At 40.7% G+C, this 18580-nt stretch overlaps 1 protein-coding gene across 2 annotated transcripts in view; it reads left to right on the forward strand.

The window, feature by feature from the left end:
* Positions 1-16756: 16756 nt before the first annotated feature.
* The window catches only part of USP15 (ubiquitin specific peptidase 15), a 65944-nt gene continuing 64120 nt past the window's right edge, over positions 16757-18580 (forward strand). For both annotated transcript variants that reach the window (XM_082042934.1, XM_082042938.1), the window contains exon 1: positions 16757-16910. In XM_082042934.1, the coding sequence (XP_081899060.1) occupies positions 16822-16910 (89 nt within the window). In that variant the 5' untranslated portion in view covers positions 16757-16821. The remainder of the gene's footprint in view (positions 16911-18580) is intronic.

The following is an 18580-nucleotide window of genomic DNA, read 5'->3' on the forward strand; positions in this document are numbered from 1 at the left end:
CTCTCTCCTTCCTGACACAGCCAGTCATTGTAGCCATTGTAGAAGACAGTCAGGTTGATCAGGCAAAATCTGACTTGGATGAATCCATGTTGACTATTCCAAATTTCCTTCTTGTTCTTCATGTGTGGGGAAATGGCTTCCAGGAGAATTTTCTCCACAATCTTCCTGCAGACTGACCTGTAGTTCCCCAAATCTCTCTTCTTGCCTTCTTGAAAATGGGTATATTTACCATTTTCCAATTATTCAGTACCTTCTCCTGTCACCATGAATGCCTGGAGATGATTAAGAGCAGTCTCACAGTGCTATCAGCCCACTCCATCAGTGCATGTGGATGCACCTGGTATGTCCATTTTGCCTAAGTGGTCCCTATTGATCTCCTATCAGGGCTGGTACTTGACTCTCCCAAACTCCTCCACAAAAGCAAAGTTAAACAAAGATGAAGAAATCCTGTGATGAATGCTGTTTGTCTGACCTACCCCATAAAATATCATACAAACTAATCTTTCTACTTATGCTATTTCATCAAAAAGAACGAAATCCCCCAGGCTGCGAGAACTGTAGCTATTTTGACATATAAAGACGCATCTTCCTAATACTTCATGAAGCACCTAAGCTCCCTAAAGCGGAAAGATTTAAAAACCTGCACTCCTCATTTCTCATTTGCTACCTCTTGACAAGTCACTACTGAGCTTTTTAGATCTTTTATATATCATCATAAGGCACCTTACTTTCTCTGTGCATTAGAGACCCTAAGCTGCCAGGCATAGCTTCTGCGTTTTGCTCTGGGTGAAGCACATACCAAAAAGTTAGGTGTTGCAATATTTCGTCCTGTGGCTCTTAAATTTCTTTTTGAATCAATGCTGTAGTCCACATGAAAAGCAGAAAAAAACACCAGAAAAAATCAGATCAAAAGTAGAACAATACTTGGCCTCCCTACCTTTTGGAAATAAATCTCGAATTTTCTTTTTAGCAAGATTGTTGTATTATACATTTAATAATTAACAGGTCAGTGCTTTATTACATTAAAAGGAAGAGTCCACGGGCCAAACATTTTGAGGTGACTACAGGGTTCTGTTGCACAACTAAGGTGTAAACTACAAGAATATTAAGTATCATGATGGTTTCTTACAGGAGGTACAGTAAGTACTATTCATGAGCTTGAGAAACCCCCAAACCATATCCAGCAAAAAATAGTAGACATTTTTCCTTAAAAAACAAAAACAACCCTGCCCTCCCCCCAAAAAAAAAGAAAAAAGCACCAAAAAAACCCACAAAAACTCTGTTCTCTACTCCACCCTGGTAAGACTCCATCTAGAATATTGTGTCCAGTTCTGCGCCCCTCAGTTCAAGAAGGACAGGGAACTGCTGGAGAGGGTCCAGCGCAGGGCAACAAAGATGATTAAGGGAGTGGAGCATCTCCCTTATGAGGAAAGGCTGAGGGAGCTGGGGCTCTTTAGTTTGGAGAAGAGGAGACTGAGAGGTGACCTTATTAATGTTTATAAATATATAAAGGGTGAGTGCCACGAGGACGGAGCCAGGCTCTTCTCGGTGGCAAACAATGATAGGACAAGGGGTAATGGGACCAAGTTGGAACACAAGAGGTTCCACTTAAATTTGAGAAAAAACTTCTTCTCGGTGAGGGTGACAGACACTGGAACAGGCTGCCCAGGGAGGTTGTGGAGTCTCCTACTCTGCAGACATTCAAAACCCGCCTGGACATGTTCCTGTGTGACCTCACCTAGCCGTTCCTGCTCCAGCAGGGGGATTGGACTAGATGATCTTTGGAGGTCCCTTCCAATCCCAAACATACTGTGATACTGTGAAAAACCTTATGCCTCTATCTGCATCTCTGGCACTCAGGGCAGGAAAGAATCACTAAATCAGCAGGAAAAAAAACAAAACAACAAAAAACAAAACAAAAACAAAGCCAGGAGAAAAAGTATTCACACACATCTGGCCTAAATTTGGGTTATGATATCATAGAACTCATTCATGCATGCATTTCTCTTAATCTGATACAATCTGGTAGTTCCTATTTTCCTGTATATAAAGTAGCATCAGCTTTTGCAGTCATGCTACAAAGAACTCCAAAATGAATAAATGTTTTATCCTCGATTAAGTGTATGTAAATTTTGTTTCATGTTTACATTAAAGGTTGCATTACAGACAAAATGGGAAAAAAAGCCGACCTCCTTACGTAATGAGATTTTAATCTAATTTTAAAATAAATATAATTATTTCTAAAATTATGTCTTAAATTATTTTCATGAATGAATTATGTTTATATAATTAAATTATATTACAGAAAAGGAGATCTTGTGAAAACAGGAGGCTAGGTAGACCAAGAGTAGTAAAGGTAAGTAAGGATCAAGCTGATTTCACCAAACAAATTATACTTATTTTTTTCTGAAACCTCTTTACTGAGGGCAACATGTGTTGGCAGACTTAAGAACTCATCTACAGGAAGGATTAGACTTCGCTGTAGAGATTCATGGTGCCATTTATTATTTCATGATATAGCATCTTCTAATCTGTATACTGTCATTTTAAAAACAGGCATCACGAATTCTGGTTAAAAAGGTGTCAAAGCTTATTAGCCCAGTAACTCAGTTCTCTCACGGTGGGAGATAAATTAGGGGGCTGTCAGATGTGTTGTTTACTGAAGAAAAAAAGTTACTGTGAACTTACTTGGGTTATTTTTTCTAGAGAAATAATGCTATGCCTGTTTTATAGTTACAACACACTACTTCAAATAGTATCATCCAAAGTTCAGTAAGTTTAGTGAAGCGTACAGTGCATTAAATAGGAATAACTTGTTCTGTCCCTCAGTATTTCTTTCTGATTTCAAGTCTTCCTCTGAATTTTAACCACCTCTGTTTTAATAAAGGAAGGAAAAATAAAAGAGCATTACACTCAAGAATGTACTGGGCTTTTGTATGTGCATTAAAAACATTAGAAGATCCCTTAAATGGTGTTTCAGACTTTGCATTTTACAGCATTTTAATAGTAAGGCAAAAAAGTGTATTTTCATATTATCTTTCTGCATATTGAGTGAGGGCAAAAGTTGAGCTTTCCAAGAGTCAAGAGCAGAATAAGTACTATTATTTAGAATATTATCTACCATATTTATTCCAAAACAGCCTGAAACTGGGGGTGGAGGGGAGGAGGGAAACCAAAACAAGAACAGAATATGCCTATTTTTAAGTGTTCTGAATTGCAGATTTCAAGATATGTTCGAAAACAAGACCAAAAGAAGACAAGGAAACACTTTTTTTTTTTTTTTTTTTTAAGAAGAGAAAACCAAAGAGCATTTTGGCTTGGCTGAGGACAAGGAGTTACTAATGCAGCATGAAAAAATGCCTCTGACTAATGCAGAATAAAAAAAAATCCACTCCATATATGTAAAAAGTTACATTTCTATTTAGACTAGCTGTATCTTTCAATGAGATTACAAATGTGGAACTAATGGATTACACAGTTAACTCTGAATATAAGTCATTTCCTTTGTATAAATATGAAAGAAAACTCTATGTACCTGGAGAGGATCACTGCCGCTTAGATCTCAGGATGTGCAGGGCTGGGAAGCCAGACTGACTGAACTCTGCCTTCCTTCTCAAGCCATTCCTCCTCCATCAAATGCATGCTAGGAGATGCTGAAGGATGTGTGCCTTTGTGCTTTTCTGCTTTTGTGGCTGTCATTGTCTGATTCCTCTGAAGGGAGCAAATTTGTGGTTGGCAGTCCTTCACATTAACCTTGTCCTGTTGGCCTGCACAATGGCAGGGTACTGGGGTGCCCTGGTCCTGTTCAGTTCAAATGCGGCTCTCTACAGTGTTACACCCGAGTCTACCCTCACCTCACTGAGGTGAAATTAGCATTTAGTTACCCACGCTGAACAGCCTCATGTGGATGGACAAAAATGTCACCACCTGACTCCCTGCACCCCACATGCCTCCGCCTGGCATCTGCCATCCTGCCAAAACATTTGCCCTGGGGGACCGACTGCCTCAGCTCCAGCCAACCTGAAGAGCTTCAACACCTGCCAGATTGCCTCTCATAGCAAGTCAGTTCAAATTTCCATCTCTCTCTCACCCATGGGGCATGGAATACATAACATAAACATATTGGCTTGATCTTGGATGCAAGTAACATTTATTTTCTGAAACTCAGCCCAAATATAATGTAAGGATGGTGAGCAATAACTGGGGAAGCCCTAAGTCCTTGGGGATGTATCTCATATGGTCATAAGAATAATTTTGACATTTTCATTCTGCTTAATTGCTTATAGTTTTCTTCCAAATATACATTGTAGGACCAGTCATTTCTGTATGTGCTTGCAGCCCTGAAACCCAGCACGTACCATGAGCAAAATGAGCATTTCTACTTGGGACTGGCGTGCAGCTGCAGTGTCAGGCAGGTGTGCTCGGTTTTGGCAACTGGAAGCAAGCTCAGTGCTCAGAACTCAGCATGGAAAAAATTGCTTTTCCCAGTTCAGAGTTATCTCAGACATCTCTGCTCCGCACAGAAGGCATAGCCTGGGATGCAGAGAGATGCTGCTGCTGCTGCTGCTGCTACAGCGATAAACCTGCTACATAAATCTTCTTTGTTTTCCTCCCGCTTTGAGTTTCATGGCGTATCTCCTGCTCCCTGCCAGACGCCAGAATTACCTTCTTTTCCACAAACACCCTGGTTTTCACTGCCACTGAGCACACGCAAATGTCAGAGCCGCCTGTAGAGTTGTGGGTGGGGAGGATTTCTGAACAATTCAGAGCAAGCACTGTAATGGAGAGATTTTGCCACCAGATGTCAGAAGGCAGAATGTGCACTGGAGAATACACCACCTTAACAAATCTTGAAAAAGGACATTCCAGTTCTTTTATGCTTCCCTTTCCTTCTCCCCTCCTCCTCTCCTGTCACATATATGCATATACACACAGAAATAAAAACACATAGGAAACACTGGATTTGCTTTGTTGTTTTGGTTTTTTTTTCCTTCTAGACTTACACAGATAAAACACAGAAGATCTAATACCCTGTTAAGCTTCAGGTGACATATCAAAGAAAAAGAGTTGTCTAAAATTTGAAGTTGCTAAACAAGTTGAATAATAACAAGTTCTGTGAGCTCCAGCACTAATGAAGTCTCATTTCCTATGGATTTTACCTCATGGTTGATTGAAGCTTTTCCTATGCTGAGGAACTTCAAAATTTCTCTTTTCTTGTGTAAGAGTGATCCCGAGGGAAAGCTTTTCAGAGAGATGCACTTGTGGCTTTTTTCTCTTCTTCCCAAATAGCTTTGAGACAACTACCCATCTCTCAAACTTTGTTGAAAAATCAGATGGGGCTCCAAAATGCACAAGACTTGCTTCTACAGGAAACCCAGTGAAAGAAAATGCAAGGACAGCTTAATCTATTACAGATTCAGATTGATTAGGCCATTTATTTCATAGTATAACTCTGCTAGAATTACTTAAACACTTGAACTTGCACCAGCAATTTAAACGTTCCATTAAATATTCTGATGATTCCTCATTTTTTACCAGATTATGAATTTATGGAGTATGCAGAAATGTGCCTGCCTGACCATTAGTCTTTGCTGATGAAACCCTAGCTCCTATGACTGTACATTAGCGGGTTACCTCTCCTCTCTTTTTTCTCCCTTCCTTCAAAACAGAGAGCAGATTATAGCATGAAATGCCATCCTTTACATCAAGTTGTCACATCCCTCCAGCACAGCCAAACAGGCAGCGCTGATAACAGAGAGAGAGGAGCAGACTGCCCTTCTACCTGTGTGTGCTGACTCCAGCTGAAGTTGCTCTGAATTTCTACAGTTATTTCAGTGATAATAAGATTCAATGCTCAGCACTTTTCTCTTATTGTGAGCTCGTGCTTATTCCAGCTCTTTTTGATTCTATGTATTTTCACTATGCCAAATTAATGAGCTTTGCTTTATTATCCTATCACATTTTAAGCTTTCATTAGTCTAGCTTTTAAAATGTACATAAAATTAGTTTGATTTTATTAGCTATTATTTAAATGGTCCTGCTTATATTAATCCCTTTGTATTGTGAAGCTGTTTTTGTTGCATTACAATGGTTACTTGTCCTTTCTGACCCAAGATTATATTGCATCATAAAACTTCAGCAACAGATTTTAAAAATTAAATGCAATTTTTATGAAGCATGAATGATAGGCATGCAGACTCATCTATATGAATTCATAATAATGACCCCCTTTTGAGCTATTTTTACAAAAATGGGTCAATTCTATGGAAACTTAGAATGTATCTAAACAGACTTTAACATGACTGACATACTAAACAAACTTTAGCAGCCTCACATTTAAAATACAATCCACAGCAGACAGATTCAGAGCCATTTCAGTGTCTGATAACACAACTATACAATTAGTAAATCAGTTGTGGGAGTCATAGCCAGCAAAACTTTTTAATGTTATACCTAGAAATTGCACACATGGATAAGCATAAGCCAGTTTACTTCTTATGTAAACAAGTTTGAGAAAGGATGATGACACTTGTCCAAAAATAAAGTCCATACACCTTATTAATCTCCTGGAGTTAGATTTGGGTGTGTTGGTATTGTTGTTTTGTTTTGTCATTTGGGGGGTTTTCTTTGGTAATTTTTCTGGGATTTTTGTTTGTCGGTTTGGTTTAGTTTTGGTTTTGTTGGTGTGCTTTTGATTTTTGTTTTGCTTGTTTGCTTGGTTTTATTTTGCTTTAATAATGTAATATTAAATTACATAATACAACCCAATACAAGCCTTCCCTTCACACTCTCTACACTGGCACAGCATATCCTTACTTATCTCACCTCCACCCTGACATCCCTGTCCCAGCACAAGTTCTCTCTGTCATGGTAAGCATGTTCTTCATTTTTACTCCTCTCCTGTATCATCAATATTGCAGGTAACTGGGGGGCAAGGACGGCTTTCATTCTAGTGTCCAGCAACATCCACCTTTCTTACAAGGTAATCACATTCTCAAAGTCGCACTTTCCCGTTCCCAGCCCCTCTTCCCTGTGTCTGGGACCTGCTTTCAGTCTGGATCAGCCACATGCACTGTAAGAAATACCTGAGATTCAGTTCTAAGCACACTGTGGCAATTTGAGCCCAAGCCCCTGTTAGGTCACCACAAGAAGTCAGTCAGGGGCTTCCCTTGGTACATGTAGGTCTGGTCCTCAGTGTAGGCATACCAACAGTACATGAGAACCACAATGCACATTCTCATTTTCAGTTGGATTTGCTCCCCTAAATCTATCACTTAGGCAGAGCTAACACTCCTGAATGTCTAAACCCCTAGACATTTATCATTTCACCACTCAGCAATTGGGAAGTGACATGGCTAATGATATCACCATAGCTAACAAGCTGTTGAGAGGCTTAAAACAGGCCAAAATGCAGGACACGCAAAGCTGAAAGAGCCTGCCAAGTCCCCAATGCTGAGTCTAACTCAGTGTTTTGACTCCTCCCTTATTCTCCTTCCATGTTTCCATGATTCCTGGGACCAAGGATGTGTAAGTTCAAGTCCCTGCCATATTTGGGCAGGACAGGGACATAAAGAGAGATCTAATATTCAAGGTAAGTGTCTTGGTTATTGTGTAGTTTGTCTTCGTCATTCTCCCTGTTTTTTTTTTTTCTTTTTTAACCAAAAGAATATGTGCCTAAGAAGATGCTCTGGTTTTAGGGTGTAACTCCAAGAGAATGTTCACGCTCAGGACGCTCAGGAAAGGAAATCTGAAATGGTTATGTCAAAGCATCTCATGTTTTCCACATTTAATTCCTACTTAGATCACAATTTTGCATGTCTAATTCCAGGCTATTTTAGATGCTTCCCATGCCATGGGTTTCTGATGCCCCTTTTCTTGGGTGCCAGTTCTCCACAGATACTTTTAAGAGGCCACAGACCTAACCTTGATGCTAAGCCCATGCAAGGTACCTTGAGATTCCCATACTTCCCAAAAATCTAACCCTTAATACCTTTATATTTTAAACCTTTCAATAACTGCACATTTGTAAGTGCATGTTATGAACAAGATCTAGGAATGGCACCTTGCACAATTTCAATTTATCAGTTAAAATAATTAGCACTTAACATAGTTGGCAAGATATAATGCTGGGAAAAAAAGCCCTGAGAAAAGGGGTGGAATTACTTTTCAAAATATTTAATTAATTCACCATTTAACTGGATTTTTCTGCATGGGCAGTGGATACATGGTCTTTTCCAGACACAGACGACCCTACAGAAAAGGTTTCATGCCTCCCATTGGAAGTAGCCTCTGTCTTCGATTTGCCATTAGATGTGTCCTTGAGAACTCTCTCCAGTGCTTTTCATAATTTTGAGGGTTGAAAATACTACATGAGAGACAATAGAGGTCAAAAAAGTTATTATGAAAGTTATTCATTCTTTTTTCCCAGTGGATAACTGTACAAACAAAAGTTATCTATATTGTATTTGAAGTCCAGCTTGTAGCTGCTAAAAGTAACTAAATTATCAATGTGTGCAAATGCATTTATTTTCCGGACCGCACAAGTTAGTCTCTAACTTAACTTTTCAGGTTTTCCAAATGTTTATGTGAGGTAGCTTTGGATGTTCTCTACAATTTTTATTTCTAGCCAATGAGATACCTAACACTTTTTTAGTTAGGAGCTTTGACCTGAACTTATCAGGCAGCTGCTTAATGTCACTGTGTCCTTTGTCCTTCAAATATAACTTATTTGCAAATTTAAATCTCCTTCACCTAGAAACAGCTTCCAAGCGGATATATATAGTTATTAGTTTCTAATTTCTCCAAAGTTAATTACAAATGGACATTAACATAGCTTTCACCCCTTATAAAATCAAAAGCACCACAATCCTGAACGAATAACCTGGTGGAAAATGCAAGCTCATAAACCAGTTCTATTAAAAAAGAAGTGAAGCCACCACCTCAGTCTTCATGGCAATAGGATTCTTCCCAGGAAATAACATTTCACACAGGGTGCTTAGGTGTTCAAATATAGAAAAGAGATGTTTCACTCTTCTGAGAGGATACTTAATGATTAATAGGAAAATAATACATTGTTCTTGCTTTTTTAAATAAACAATGACTTTATGTCAGAATGAATCCAAGCCAGCATACCATCAGGGAGCCATCACTACTTAGTAACTTCCAAATAACCTTGACAGTGCTTGATACTATTCAGTCTCAAATTTAGATCTCAAAATGCAGAAGGCACTTGAAGCAGGATTCACTTCACCAAGCATTAGCTGCCTAACAACTCATTAATTCTCTAGGTTCCCTTTGTAAACAACAGAAAGACACCTCCAGACAGCATTTTATCCCACCATAACACAGAGAGGAATCATCCTTTAGAAGAGGCCATCTCTCTCTGCTAATGAAGAACCATATCCCATTAACTGAGACGAGACAGTAACCTTTAGATATTAAAGTGAGAACAGATGAATCCCATAGACAGTGAACTAAGAAATATATACTTTTTTTTCTCATACAAATACATGGGAGGACAGGTGTTTTTCTTGGTCCGTCCAGTCATTCATAGTCCTTTAAATCAATTGAAAATTTGTAGAGAAAGGAATTAAGAAATCAGTTAACAACTGACAACTACATGCCAGCTTCCAGAGGTACCAAATACCTACAGTTCCCATAGACTCAAAATCTTATTGTGGATTCTTCTAACTTCTGGGTTATATTGTCTACTTGTAGAATGGAATAGAAGATTCAATCACCATTTCAGACAGTCTGCCACACCTCGATGTGGTACAGAAAAGGCACTGCTTAACAAGTTCCTGTTCCACGAACACAAAATAAGGGGGTTTTTGTTATGTGTCATACAACCATATTTTCACCCTTAAACCCATCAATGTAGAAGAAATTCTATGTAGAAGCTATCTACACCTTTATCTATATATCTCTCTCTATATATATAGATATCATCATGTAGTTAAGCTTCACTGAGTTCCTTCCAAGTAGTGAACTGATCATGAGAAAAGTTATTCAAGCTTGTCCAAGATTACACAGAATTGGCATCGTAATTTAACTTAAAGCTCAATGAGTACTCCAGGAGTGCTTAAGTCATATATGAATTAGCATCATGTATAGGTTACAAAAATATGCCAGACCAAACCTCTAGCATAGACATAGATAAATAGGTATAAATAGGTAATTGCTAATAATTTACGCCAAAAAAATACAGGAAATCTTAAAAACTCTGAAGTTGTTTGTAACAGTTTACATTCTTTTTTGCGTCAGTCTGGTATTTCTTTCCTTAGCACAACATAGCTTTTGGCAATATTAGATATTTTTTTTTAAGTGTAATCCAGATTCTTTTTCAATAGAAGCTCCTATTTATCTTATTTGCAATGTAAAACGTTTAATTAATACATACATGCTGTTCAGGAAAACTTAAAAAGGAATTGTCAACACAGTTTTAAATGTTTCAAGGATATTTTGTATCTAGAATGGCTAACACTAAATATTTTCATTGTGGTTTTGCCCCAGTTCAAATACTATAAATATACTGTTCTTGTTCCCAGGCACAAACACAAAGACCTGGTATGCATACAAATGTGTTCCCTTAGGGGTTGTTTGTATCACCCACTGAAAATGCCTCTCGTAACTCACAAAGTCTTCCCGGGTGAGGTGACAGAAACATCCCTTCACTCCTCACTGTGCAGGATGACTCTTCTCCTTCCTCTTAGGAGAGGAAGGACCTTGGCTGAGGATACAAACCAGCTGGCGAAGAAACCCACTGGGGCTGCTGGAAGGAGATTTACACCCAGGTCTAGACACAGACATCTCACAAACCATCAAGAAAAGGCTTTCTTTATTCCTCATTTTCTTTCTTTTTTATATATTGCCTATTACTTAAATGTATTAAAAATGTAGCATAACACTTTTTGAGACTTAAACTATTATACACTTTCAAATTTTCATACTTAAAATCATGTTTGAGTATATAATATACCCTTATGAGAACCAGATACTATCATTTTTAAGGAAAATGCTTTTCAGATGTTGAACTACTAAATAAAGTAACCCTGTTGCCTGTATGGGAGAATGGAGTAGTAAAAAGCTGTCTCGGTCTCACAGGAAGGAGAGATGGTTTTAAGCAGTTTCTTTATCATTTTCCCTAAAGCACAGGAGAGGCTGAACTCCACTCACTCATCAGCTGATCAAACCCTGTTCAGCACCATCACTAACTGCTCCGCGTCACACCAGCCTGGAAGTGGAAATCGCTTTCCCGCATACTATTACAAGAGGCACTTTGATCCCACTGCAGAAAGCAAAACAGACTTTTTGTTGAACAGGTTCCAGGATGACTGGATCTTGTGTACCACAACTTAATGTGAATTGTTTCTTCTCATCAATTCCTGTACGCACCCAGCAAGGCACAACACTGACATTTACAAACGTGACTGTACTTTTTCACTTATTCTGCTAAAAAAAATCTCAATCACCAAAAGCTCCTGCAGCTTTTTCTGTACTGTCAGAGTAGCAGCTCGAGACTTTTACAACTCATAAAACTTTTCTGTGCCTGAGATGTTTCAGTCAAAATATATATTCTTCCTTTTACAGATCAACTGACAGTAACCTCTGAAAGATTTTTGCTTGGTCAAGATGGTGTTCACGTATTTTTCAGGTTTGAATAAGTTTTACCAGATTCCACAATGACATCAATGGTTTACTCTAAGGGATGTTTATAATAGGAAAGCAGAAACCACACACATAAAAATGTACAGTATTAAAATACGCCTTTATGTAATTTTACACACCATGTATAAAAAATAGACCTTAAAATATTTCCTTAATGGTTCTTATCCATATATGTACGTTTATACATGTCAAATATGAAGTTGTTCTAGTACCTCCTGTATCAGTATATTGTTGAGTGTTCTGTGGATTTCAGTGATACTTAATGAAATGAATGCAAATTCATTCATACTTTAGATAGCCAAACAGTAAGAATATGCTGACATGAGTGTACTTAGGCCAACAACATTGATTTCTGCAACTTGTCCAACAACATTGATTTCTGCAACTTGTCTGTTCTCTGTATCAGATCTTGCTATAAATCTCACTATTATCTCCTTCCACTTAAGTGCCAACTCATTTTATTGAACAGCAACCAATTATTAGTACATAAAGTGCAAATCTTACCAAACCTAACTTGCACATTACGTTTAGATTTCAGACATCTTCAGCTGCCAGTGCTTAAACCCTACATTACGAATCATCCTTTTAAAACTCGTGTCTCTTGTATTATATTAGCTGACATGTTTTGTGCATACCTAATATATTTAATTTTAGCTCTTGCCTTCAAAACCGCACAGTTCATCTAGCAAGCATACAGGAGAACATCTGGATCCATTCTGATGTGTAAATCAAACATAGAAATTGATAACAGGTTTGACATATCTGCCAACTGTGGCCAAAACCTGTTGCCATCATACCTTTTAAATTACATTCTGCATTTAAAATTCTTGAAAGAAAAACATTTTTGAAAGAGATATACAAAGGTCAATTAATTTGTAATAATTTTAAAATAGATTTAGTTGTGTAGATAAAAGCATCAAGTTAAAGACATGGAAAGTAATTTTATCTTGTTGAAAATGGGTAATTATTGCTTAATTAATATATTATTAAAATCAGATCATAGAAAAAACTTACTTTTCAATTTTTTTTTCAAGTCCTAGATTATTAGAAGTTTTCAATGTATGTTAAACAGTTAATCAATAAAAGTAAAATGTATTAACATTTGTTAGTTTCAAACATTATTTTAATATTTCTACATAGCATATTTAGCTTATTATGTCTTTTAATTGTTTGTATAGTTTATTAAAAATCCATCCTTCAGAAAATTTTTTAAAAAGTGCTTCTCAACAGAACACTGGAACAGGCTGCCCAGAGAGGTTGTGGAGTCTTTCTCTGGACACATTCAAGACCCACCTGGACACATTCCTGTGTGATCTGTTCTGGGTGAACCTGCTTTAGCAGGCGGGTTGGACTAGATGATCTCCAGAAGTCCCTTCCAACCCCAACCATTCTGTGAATTTTGTGAGTGAATTTTGCCTGTCAGCTAAAGCCTTCATATTAACTGCATTTTCCTGGAGAACCAGACACATGTTTTGGTAAACCTAGCAACGGAATGTAAACTTATTGATAAGCACGAATGGACATCTCGCAAGAGGGGCAACGAGAAACCGATGACCAAGAAACTGACCAACTGTGTATAACATTCCATTCACGTGAATACTTCATATAAAAGTGGGAGATCACGAGGATCTCGTCCCTTTTTCCCTTTGCCTTTTCCCTTTTCCCTTCTGCTTATGGCCGACATTAGGAGAGGACCTTGCTAGTCGTCCCTGTGAACTGAGGCCTAGTGAGAGACTGAATCCAGCTCCGGTTGGCTGCAGAGTCTAATCCAGGACTTTGGGTGCTGGCTCTGCAGTTGCTGAGACTTTCAAGATTGGTTTTGTATATTTTGTATTATTTTCTCTATTCTTATTAGTAGCATTAGTAAAACATTGTTAATTCTTCCAACTCTCTTCTCTCTGACCTTCTTTCCCTCCCGATCGCCTGTCCTTAGTGGGAAAAGGGGAGAAGGAGGGGCAAAAGGGGGAAGTGGGGGGGGAGAGGAGGTTAACAATACATCTGCCAGGGTTTTATTGTCACCCTGCAATCTTAACCCTCGAAAATGTATGAACATTAAATGTAAAATACACACTCATTATATCAATTCTGGTATGTCGGGTTCTGTGTCTGATGCAGCTCCAAACTGAAAAGGAAATTCAGAGTCACCAGCAGCTGTAAGCCCACCACGTACACAAGCACTTGCCAGGCCACTGTGGAAGGGAGTCTGAAGCCCTATTTTCCCCCTCCATAAATTTATAAATGTGGCATAGAATGTTTAGAAAATAAAAAGTGGTGATTTTTTCTGTAGTACCTGTGACACTTACGGTTGTCTGTAATTTCTATAAAATTTATTGTGTACACAGGTTTCCACCAGTGAGAAGAGCTTCTCATATCCCCCAAAATCAAGTCGTATTTTAAGTTTCTTTAGCCAAGTCCACTAATTGACTTGAAAACAAGAACTGAGAGCTTAAACTTCGTGTTGTATTGGGAATCAATAAAATAATCAGTGTACACAGCTTGTTATCTGCAGCCCATTTGCTGAATGTCTGAGCTGCTATATGCTGTATTAATTGCATCCTTTTTTAGGATCAATGTTTAAAACCACAAAAAACATGTTTATAAAAATTCATCCGATAGCAATGAGGTAAGAATGGAAGCCCAAAGATTACTGGAAAGCCTACTACCTCAGCTAGCTTTACAATATCTTGCATTCAGTTATATCAAAAGCAGCAAGATATAAATCCATATTACAAATGCTTGTTTTTCATCAGAGAACGTAGGCCAGTGCTGTTTCTTTTTACCAGGTAGTTTAAAATCTGAAAATCCTCAGGCACTGTCTAGGTCAGCAGTACTTGGAAACAATTCCTTGCTAGCTCAGAAGGTTTTTCTAAAAATACAGATTTAACACCAACGGGCATTTTTAAATAATTTTGTGTAAGGAAAAGTTTTTCTCAAGCTTAGGATGCTGCTCTAATATGAAGGACACAATGGCTTCTTGTGAAGCACTGACAATCACAGAAACACACTTAAGTTACTCTTGTCTCTCCTTCGCAATTCTTAAATAAAGCTCTGCTTCAGATGGCATGTTATATGCTTTTCTGTCTAGTATTTGTAGCACATAATATCTGTCTAGTTTCCCTTTCTGTACCATGATTAGACTGAATTCAGGAATAGGAGAGCAGTTATGCAACTCAAAAAGGAGAAGCACAGGTAGCTCCAGGTGAACTTTTTGGCAAAGCAAACAGTTGATCTTGCTACTACAGACTGCAGAACAATGAAGCTGTTTACCTGTATGGTATATCAAGAAAGATTGTCTCTCAAATTTCCATGAAAATATCTATCTTGTAAAAATTTAAGTTTGGCACACAGATAACTTTCAAGGTTTACAACACTGTCCTTATGTGTCAAGACCTGGTGTGCGGGAGGTGGGAAGGTTTTACAGTTCTTCTTTCCAGACACTGAGTTTCTAATATAGACATTTATTCTTCAAATGGCTGGAAACACTCTTCTTGTTGTCCAGTTCAGTTTTCTCTCTTCTCATTAAATGTAGCCATTAGATCACAGCTGTCAATATAACTCTCCTATAACATTAATCTTGACCTTGCTCGTGCCTCCTCCTGGAATTTCATATTCCAGCTCTTAGAAAAGCTATGAATATCACCAGCAGTCCCTCTGAGCTCTTGGGAGTTTTACTTACACATTCAGTAGGACTTTCCAGCCACAAATGCCAATTTTGCCTTTATTTCAACATCATCATCTTTACTGATAACCCCAGCAAAATATTTACTTAGCTTGGAACTACCAAGAGCCTTACTTCCATTCTCTTTTTTGCTGTGTGCATATCTAAAGAGCAATCTTTAGCACCATTTACAAAAGCACCACACTATTAGCCTGTAAGTGCTAATTAGCTAATAGCTAATTATTCCTAATAGCATTTAATATATGACTGGCAGCCTATGATACATTTCTAGTGTTAGTCATACAATTCAGCATGCTATAACGACTTGGATGGAGAAAGAGGGACTAGATGTACAGTTGCATGCATTAGAGATACACCAGCTAGATCTACAAGAACAAGCCTTCTTTTCAGATATTTGTAATCAGCATTTCCCACCCTCCAGCCAAAAATTGCTATACAGTTTTTATTTCATGAAACCTATATACAAGTGTGAAGACAGAGAGAATGCTGTTAATGTCATCTAACACATGGACTCATTTTTCTGGTGAAATGCCAAATGACAGGTTGCACTGTCTGTACAAAGTTCAGATAAGAGTGATTAAAACAAACGCAACAAATTATCCGTTGGTTTCTGCAAAGGTCTGGGAAAGCTAATGTGAGTCACGCAGCCTATTTAAATTCCCAACAGCATTTACACAATAATGCACACTGTATCATTATATGAATTATGGGAATCTGAACCACTCATCTGTTAGCAAGGCATACAGCTTCTAATTAAGCGCACGCTTAAATTACAGCGCTGACACTGAAGCAGACGGTTCCCTATTCTATAAATACAATCTCCTCTGACACACTTCGAACCACGGCCTCACACGACACGGCCCAGGCCGGGGATGCCGCGGGCCCTGACTGGCGGCCGCCGGGCCCGGCAGCCGCACCCGCCCGGCGCGGGTTGCAGGCCGGTACACGGCGCACCGCCGGCACCGCAGCGCAGGGCTCGGGCGGGCCGGCCCCGCCACTTCGGCTGACTCCGCAGCGCCCGGCCGCGCAGGAGGCCGTCGCCCCGGCGGCGCGGCAGCCCAGCGCGCATGAACCGCTGACGGCACCGCGGTCCCCCGCAAGGCGCCTCCACAGCACCGCACTGCCCCACGACCGGGGCCGAGCCACACGCTGCGCCGCCACCACCCCCACTCGGAACTGCACCCACCCCTGGAGGCCCCACCGGGTGGAGTAAGCGACTCCGCCACACCCCAGCCGGCTCTGTGCGCATGCGCTCTGCTTCTCCATGAGTGGGGGTGACGTTAGACCTCCTGGCCGCGAGGGGGCGCCGCACTGCGGCGCCTCGCCAGGTTCCCCTCCGTCCCGTCCTCCCCGCCCCCCTGCGGATTCTGGGAAGGGAGGGGGGGCGAGGGCGTCTCCCGGTGGCGTCACTCCCAGCATGCAGCGTGGCCCGCTCCTGCCCCTGCTGCCGCCGCCGCTGCTGCCGGGGGGAGAAGATGGCGGAGGGAGGCGCGGCGGATCTGGAGACTCAGCGCACGGACGTCGCGGCGCTGCTGAAAACCGCCCTCCGCAAGGGCGACACCTGGTGAGGGAAGGGCGGGGGGCCCGGGCCGATCTGCGCGGACGGCTCCCTCCGTCCCCGGCGTCGCTTGGCTGGCGGAGGGACCGACCTCCTTTCCCTCAGCCCTCCCAGCTCCTGAGGGCGGCTCGGCCGCCCGCGTGCGCAGGGGGCTGCCGGGAGAGGGGAGGGGGGCGGGCGGGCTGCAGAGGGAGGAGGTGGCAGCACCGTTTTCTCCGCTTCCCGCCGCCCGGGTCCCTCAGTCCCGTCAGGAGGGGACCGGCCGCCTCGTTGCGGCGGCTCCCGCCTTGGCTTGGGCTGCTGGCGGCCGGCAGGGCAGGGCCGCGCCGCGCCGCGGAGGCGCCCGGCGGGGGCAGGCACCGAGGTCAGCTCCCTGCCGGGCGGCGGGGGAGGGGACGGGAGGGAAGGGAGCGGCGTGACTGGCGGGGCGCGGAGCCGGATGGCGGGCGCTGCCAACGAGGGGCCCGGAGGCCGCGGGGGGCTTGTTGGACGGCGCGGGGAGAAGCGCTGAAGCGGGGATTGAGGCGGCGGACGGGGTGTCCGCTCTGCTCCCGGGCATTTCTTCCATTATCCAGGCTGAAAGGACGAAACGGCCCCGGCGTCACTTTCAAGTTGTCAGAAATTATATCTGTACCCTGGGTGGGGATGCCCTGAAGGCCTTCCGTGGCAGTAATAAGACTGAAATTTAAATTTTATTTCGACTGCGAACGTGTTAAAACTGCCTAAGAAACAGCCCCCCAAGGTGCAAACAGCACCTGATGATGCGTGTTCCACAATAAACGTTTAAAAATATACGTTTTATGGGTCAATCGAAAATATTTCTTAGTGTGCCATACAGATCGCCAACTGAATGATCCATGGTTGAAAAGAATTAGGTTAAATAAATACCTCTTTCTAGCATGTATTTGGTAATCGAGCTTTTGTAGCAGCAGGGCTCTGAGGCCAGGAAATGGGAGGGTTTTTTTTAAGAGGGGGAAGAAAAAAGGAACTGACACTTCTTCCACCACTCAACCTCTTCATCTCTTCCTGTGTGAAACTGTCGCCCAGAGACAAAGGCTGAAGCATTGACTTACTGAAAACTGAGTATGAATACACAAAAGTAGAACTTGCCCACCTCATTTCAGCTGTCATCACTCACTGTTCCAGTTCTATAAAAGACTATATTTAACAGTGTTGATACTGCAGCATGTGTCAGAAGCATGCATTCTGATGCATTATTCAAATACTGCTGAGTATATATTCAGTTTTGGCATACGAACAGACTGCTCTTAAACTGAAAAAGTATAAGCAACTAGAAAAAGAAAATCAATTCTCATGGTAGTGTTGATAATGACCAGCAGTAGTAAAAAAGGGTGCTCAACCTTGTAATCTTTTGAGAATTTTTGTTATGGTTCTGTTAGGTACTTCCCAAGTACTAAAAAATGTCACTAGCAGTTAATATTGTTCAAAGTGAAAGTAACTGTATGACAAGTTTACATGATGACTAAAACAGCAAGTTTACTGTGCTGTAATTTTTTTTAGTATATTAAGTGTTGTAACATGAAAAAATCAGTTAAGTAGAAAAAGCTTCTAAATGTTCTCTGAAAATTATATTTAGCTGTGATTATGACACAGATCTTCATCAAGTGTTTTAAGACTGAATAAGCTATGGCAAAGTCCTATTAACTTTGATTCAG

The sequence above is a fragment of the Streptopelia decaocto genome (genome assembly GCF_964273445.1).
Source record: "Streptopelia decaocto genome assembly, chromosome: 1".
Classification (NCBI taxonomy): Eukaryota; Metazoa; Chordata; class Aves; order Columbiformes; family Columbidae; genus Streptopelia; species Streptopelia decaocto.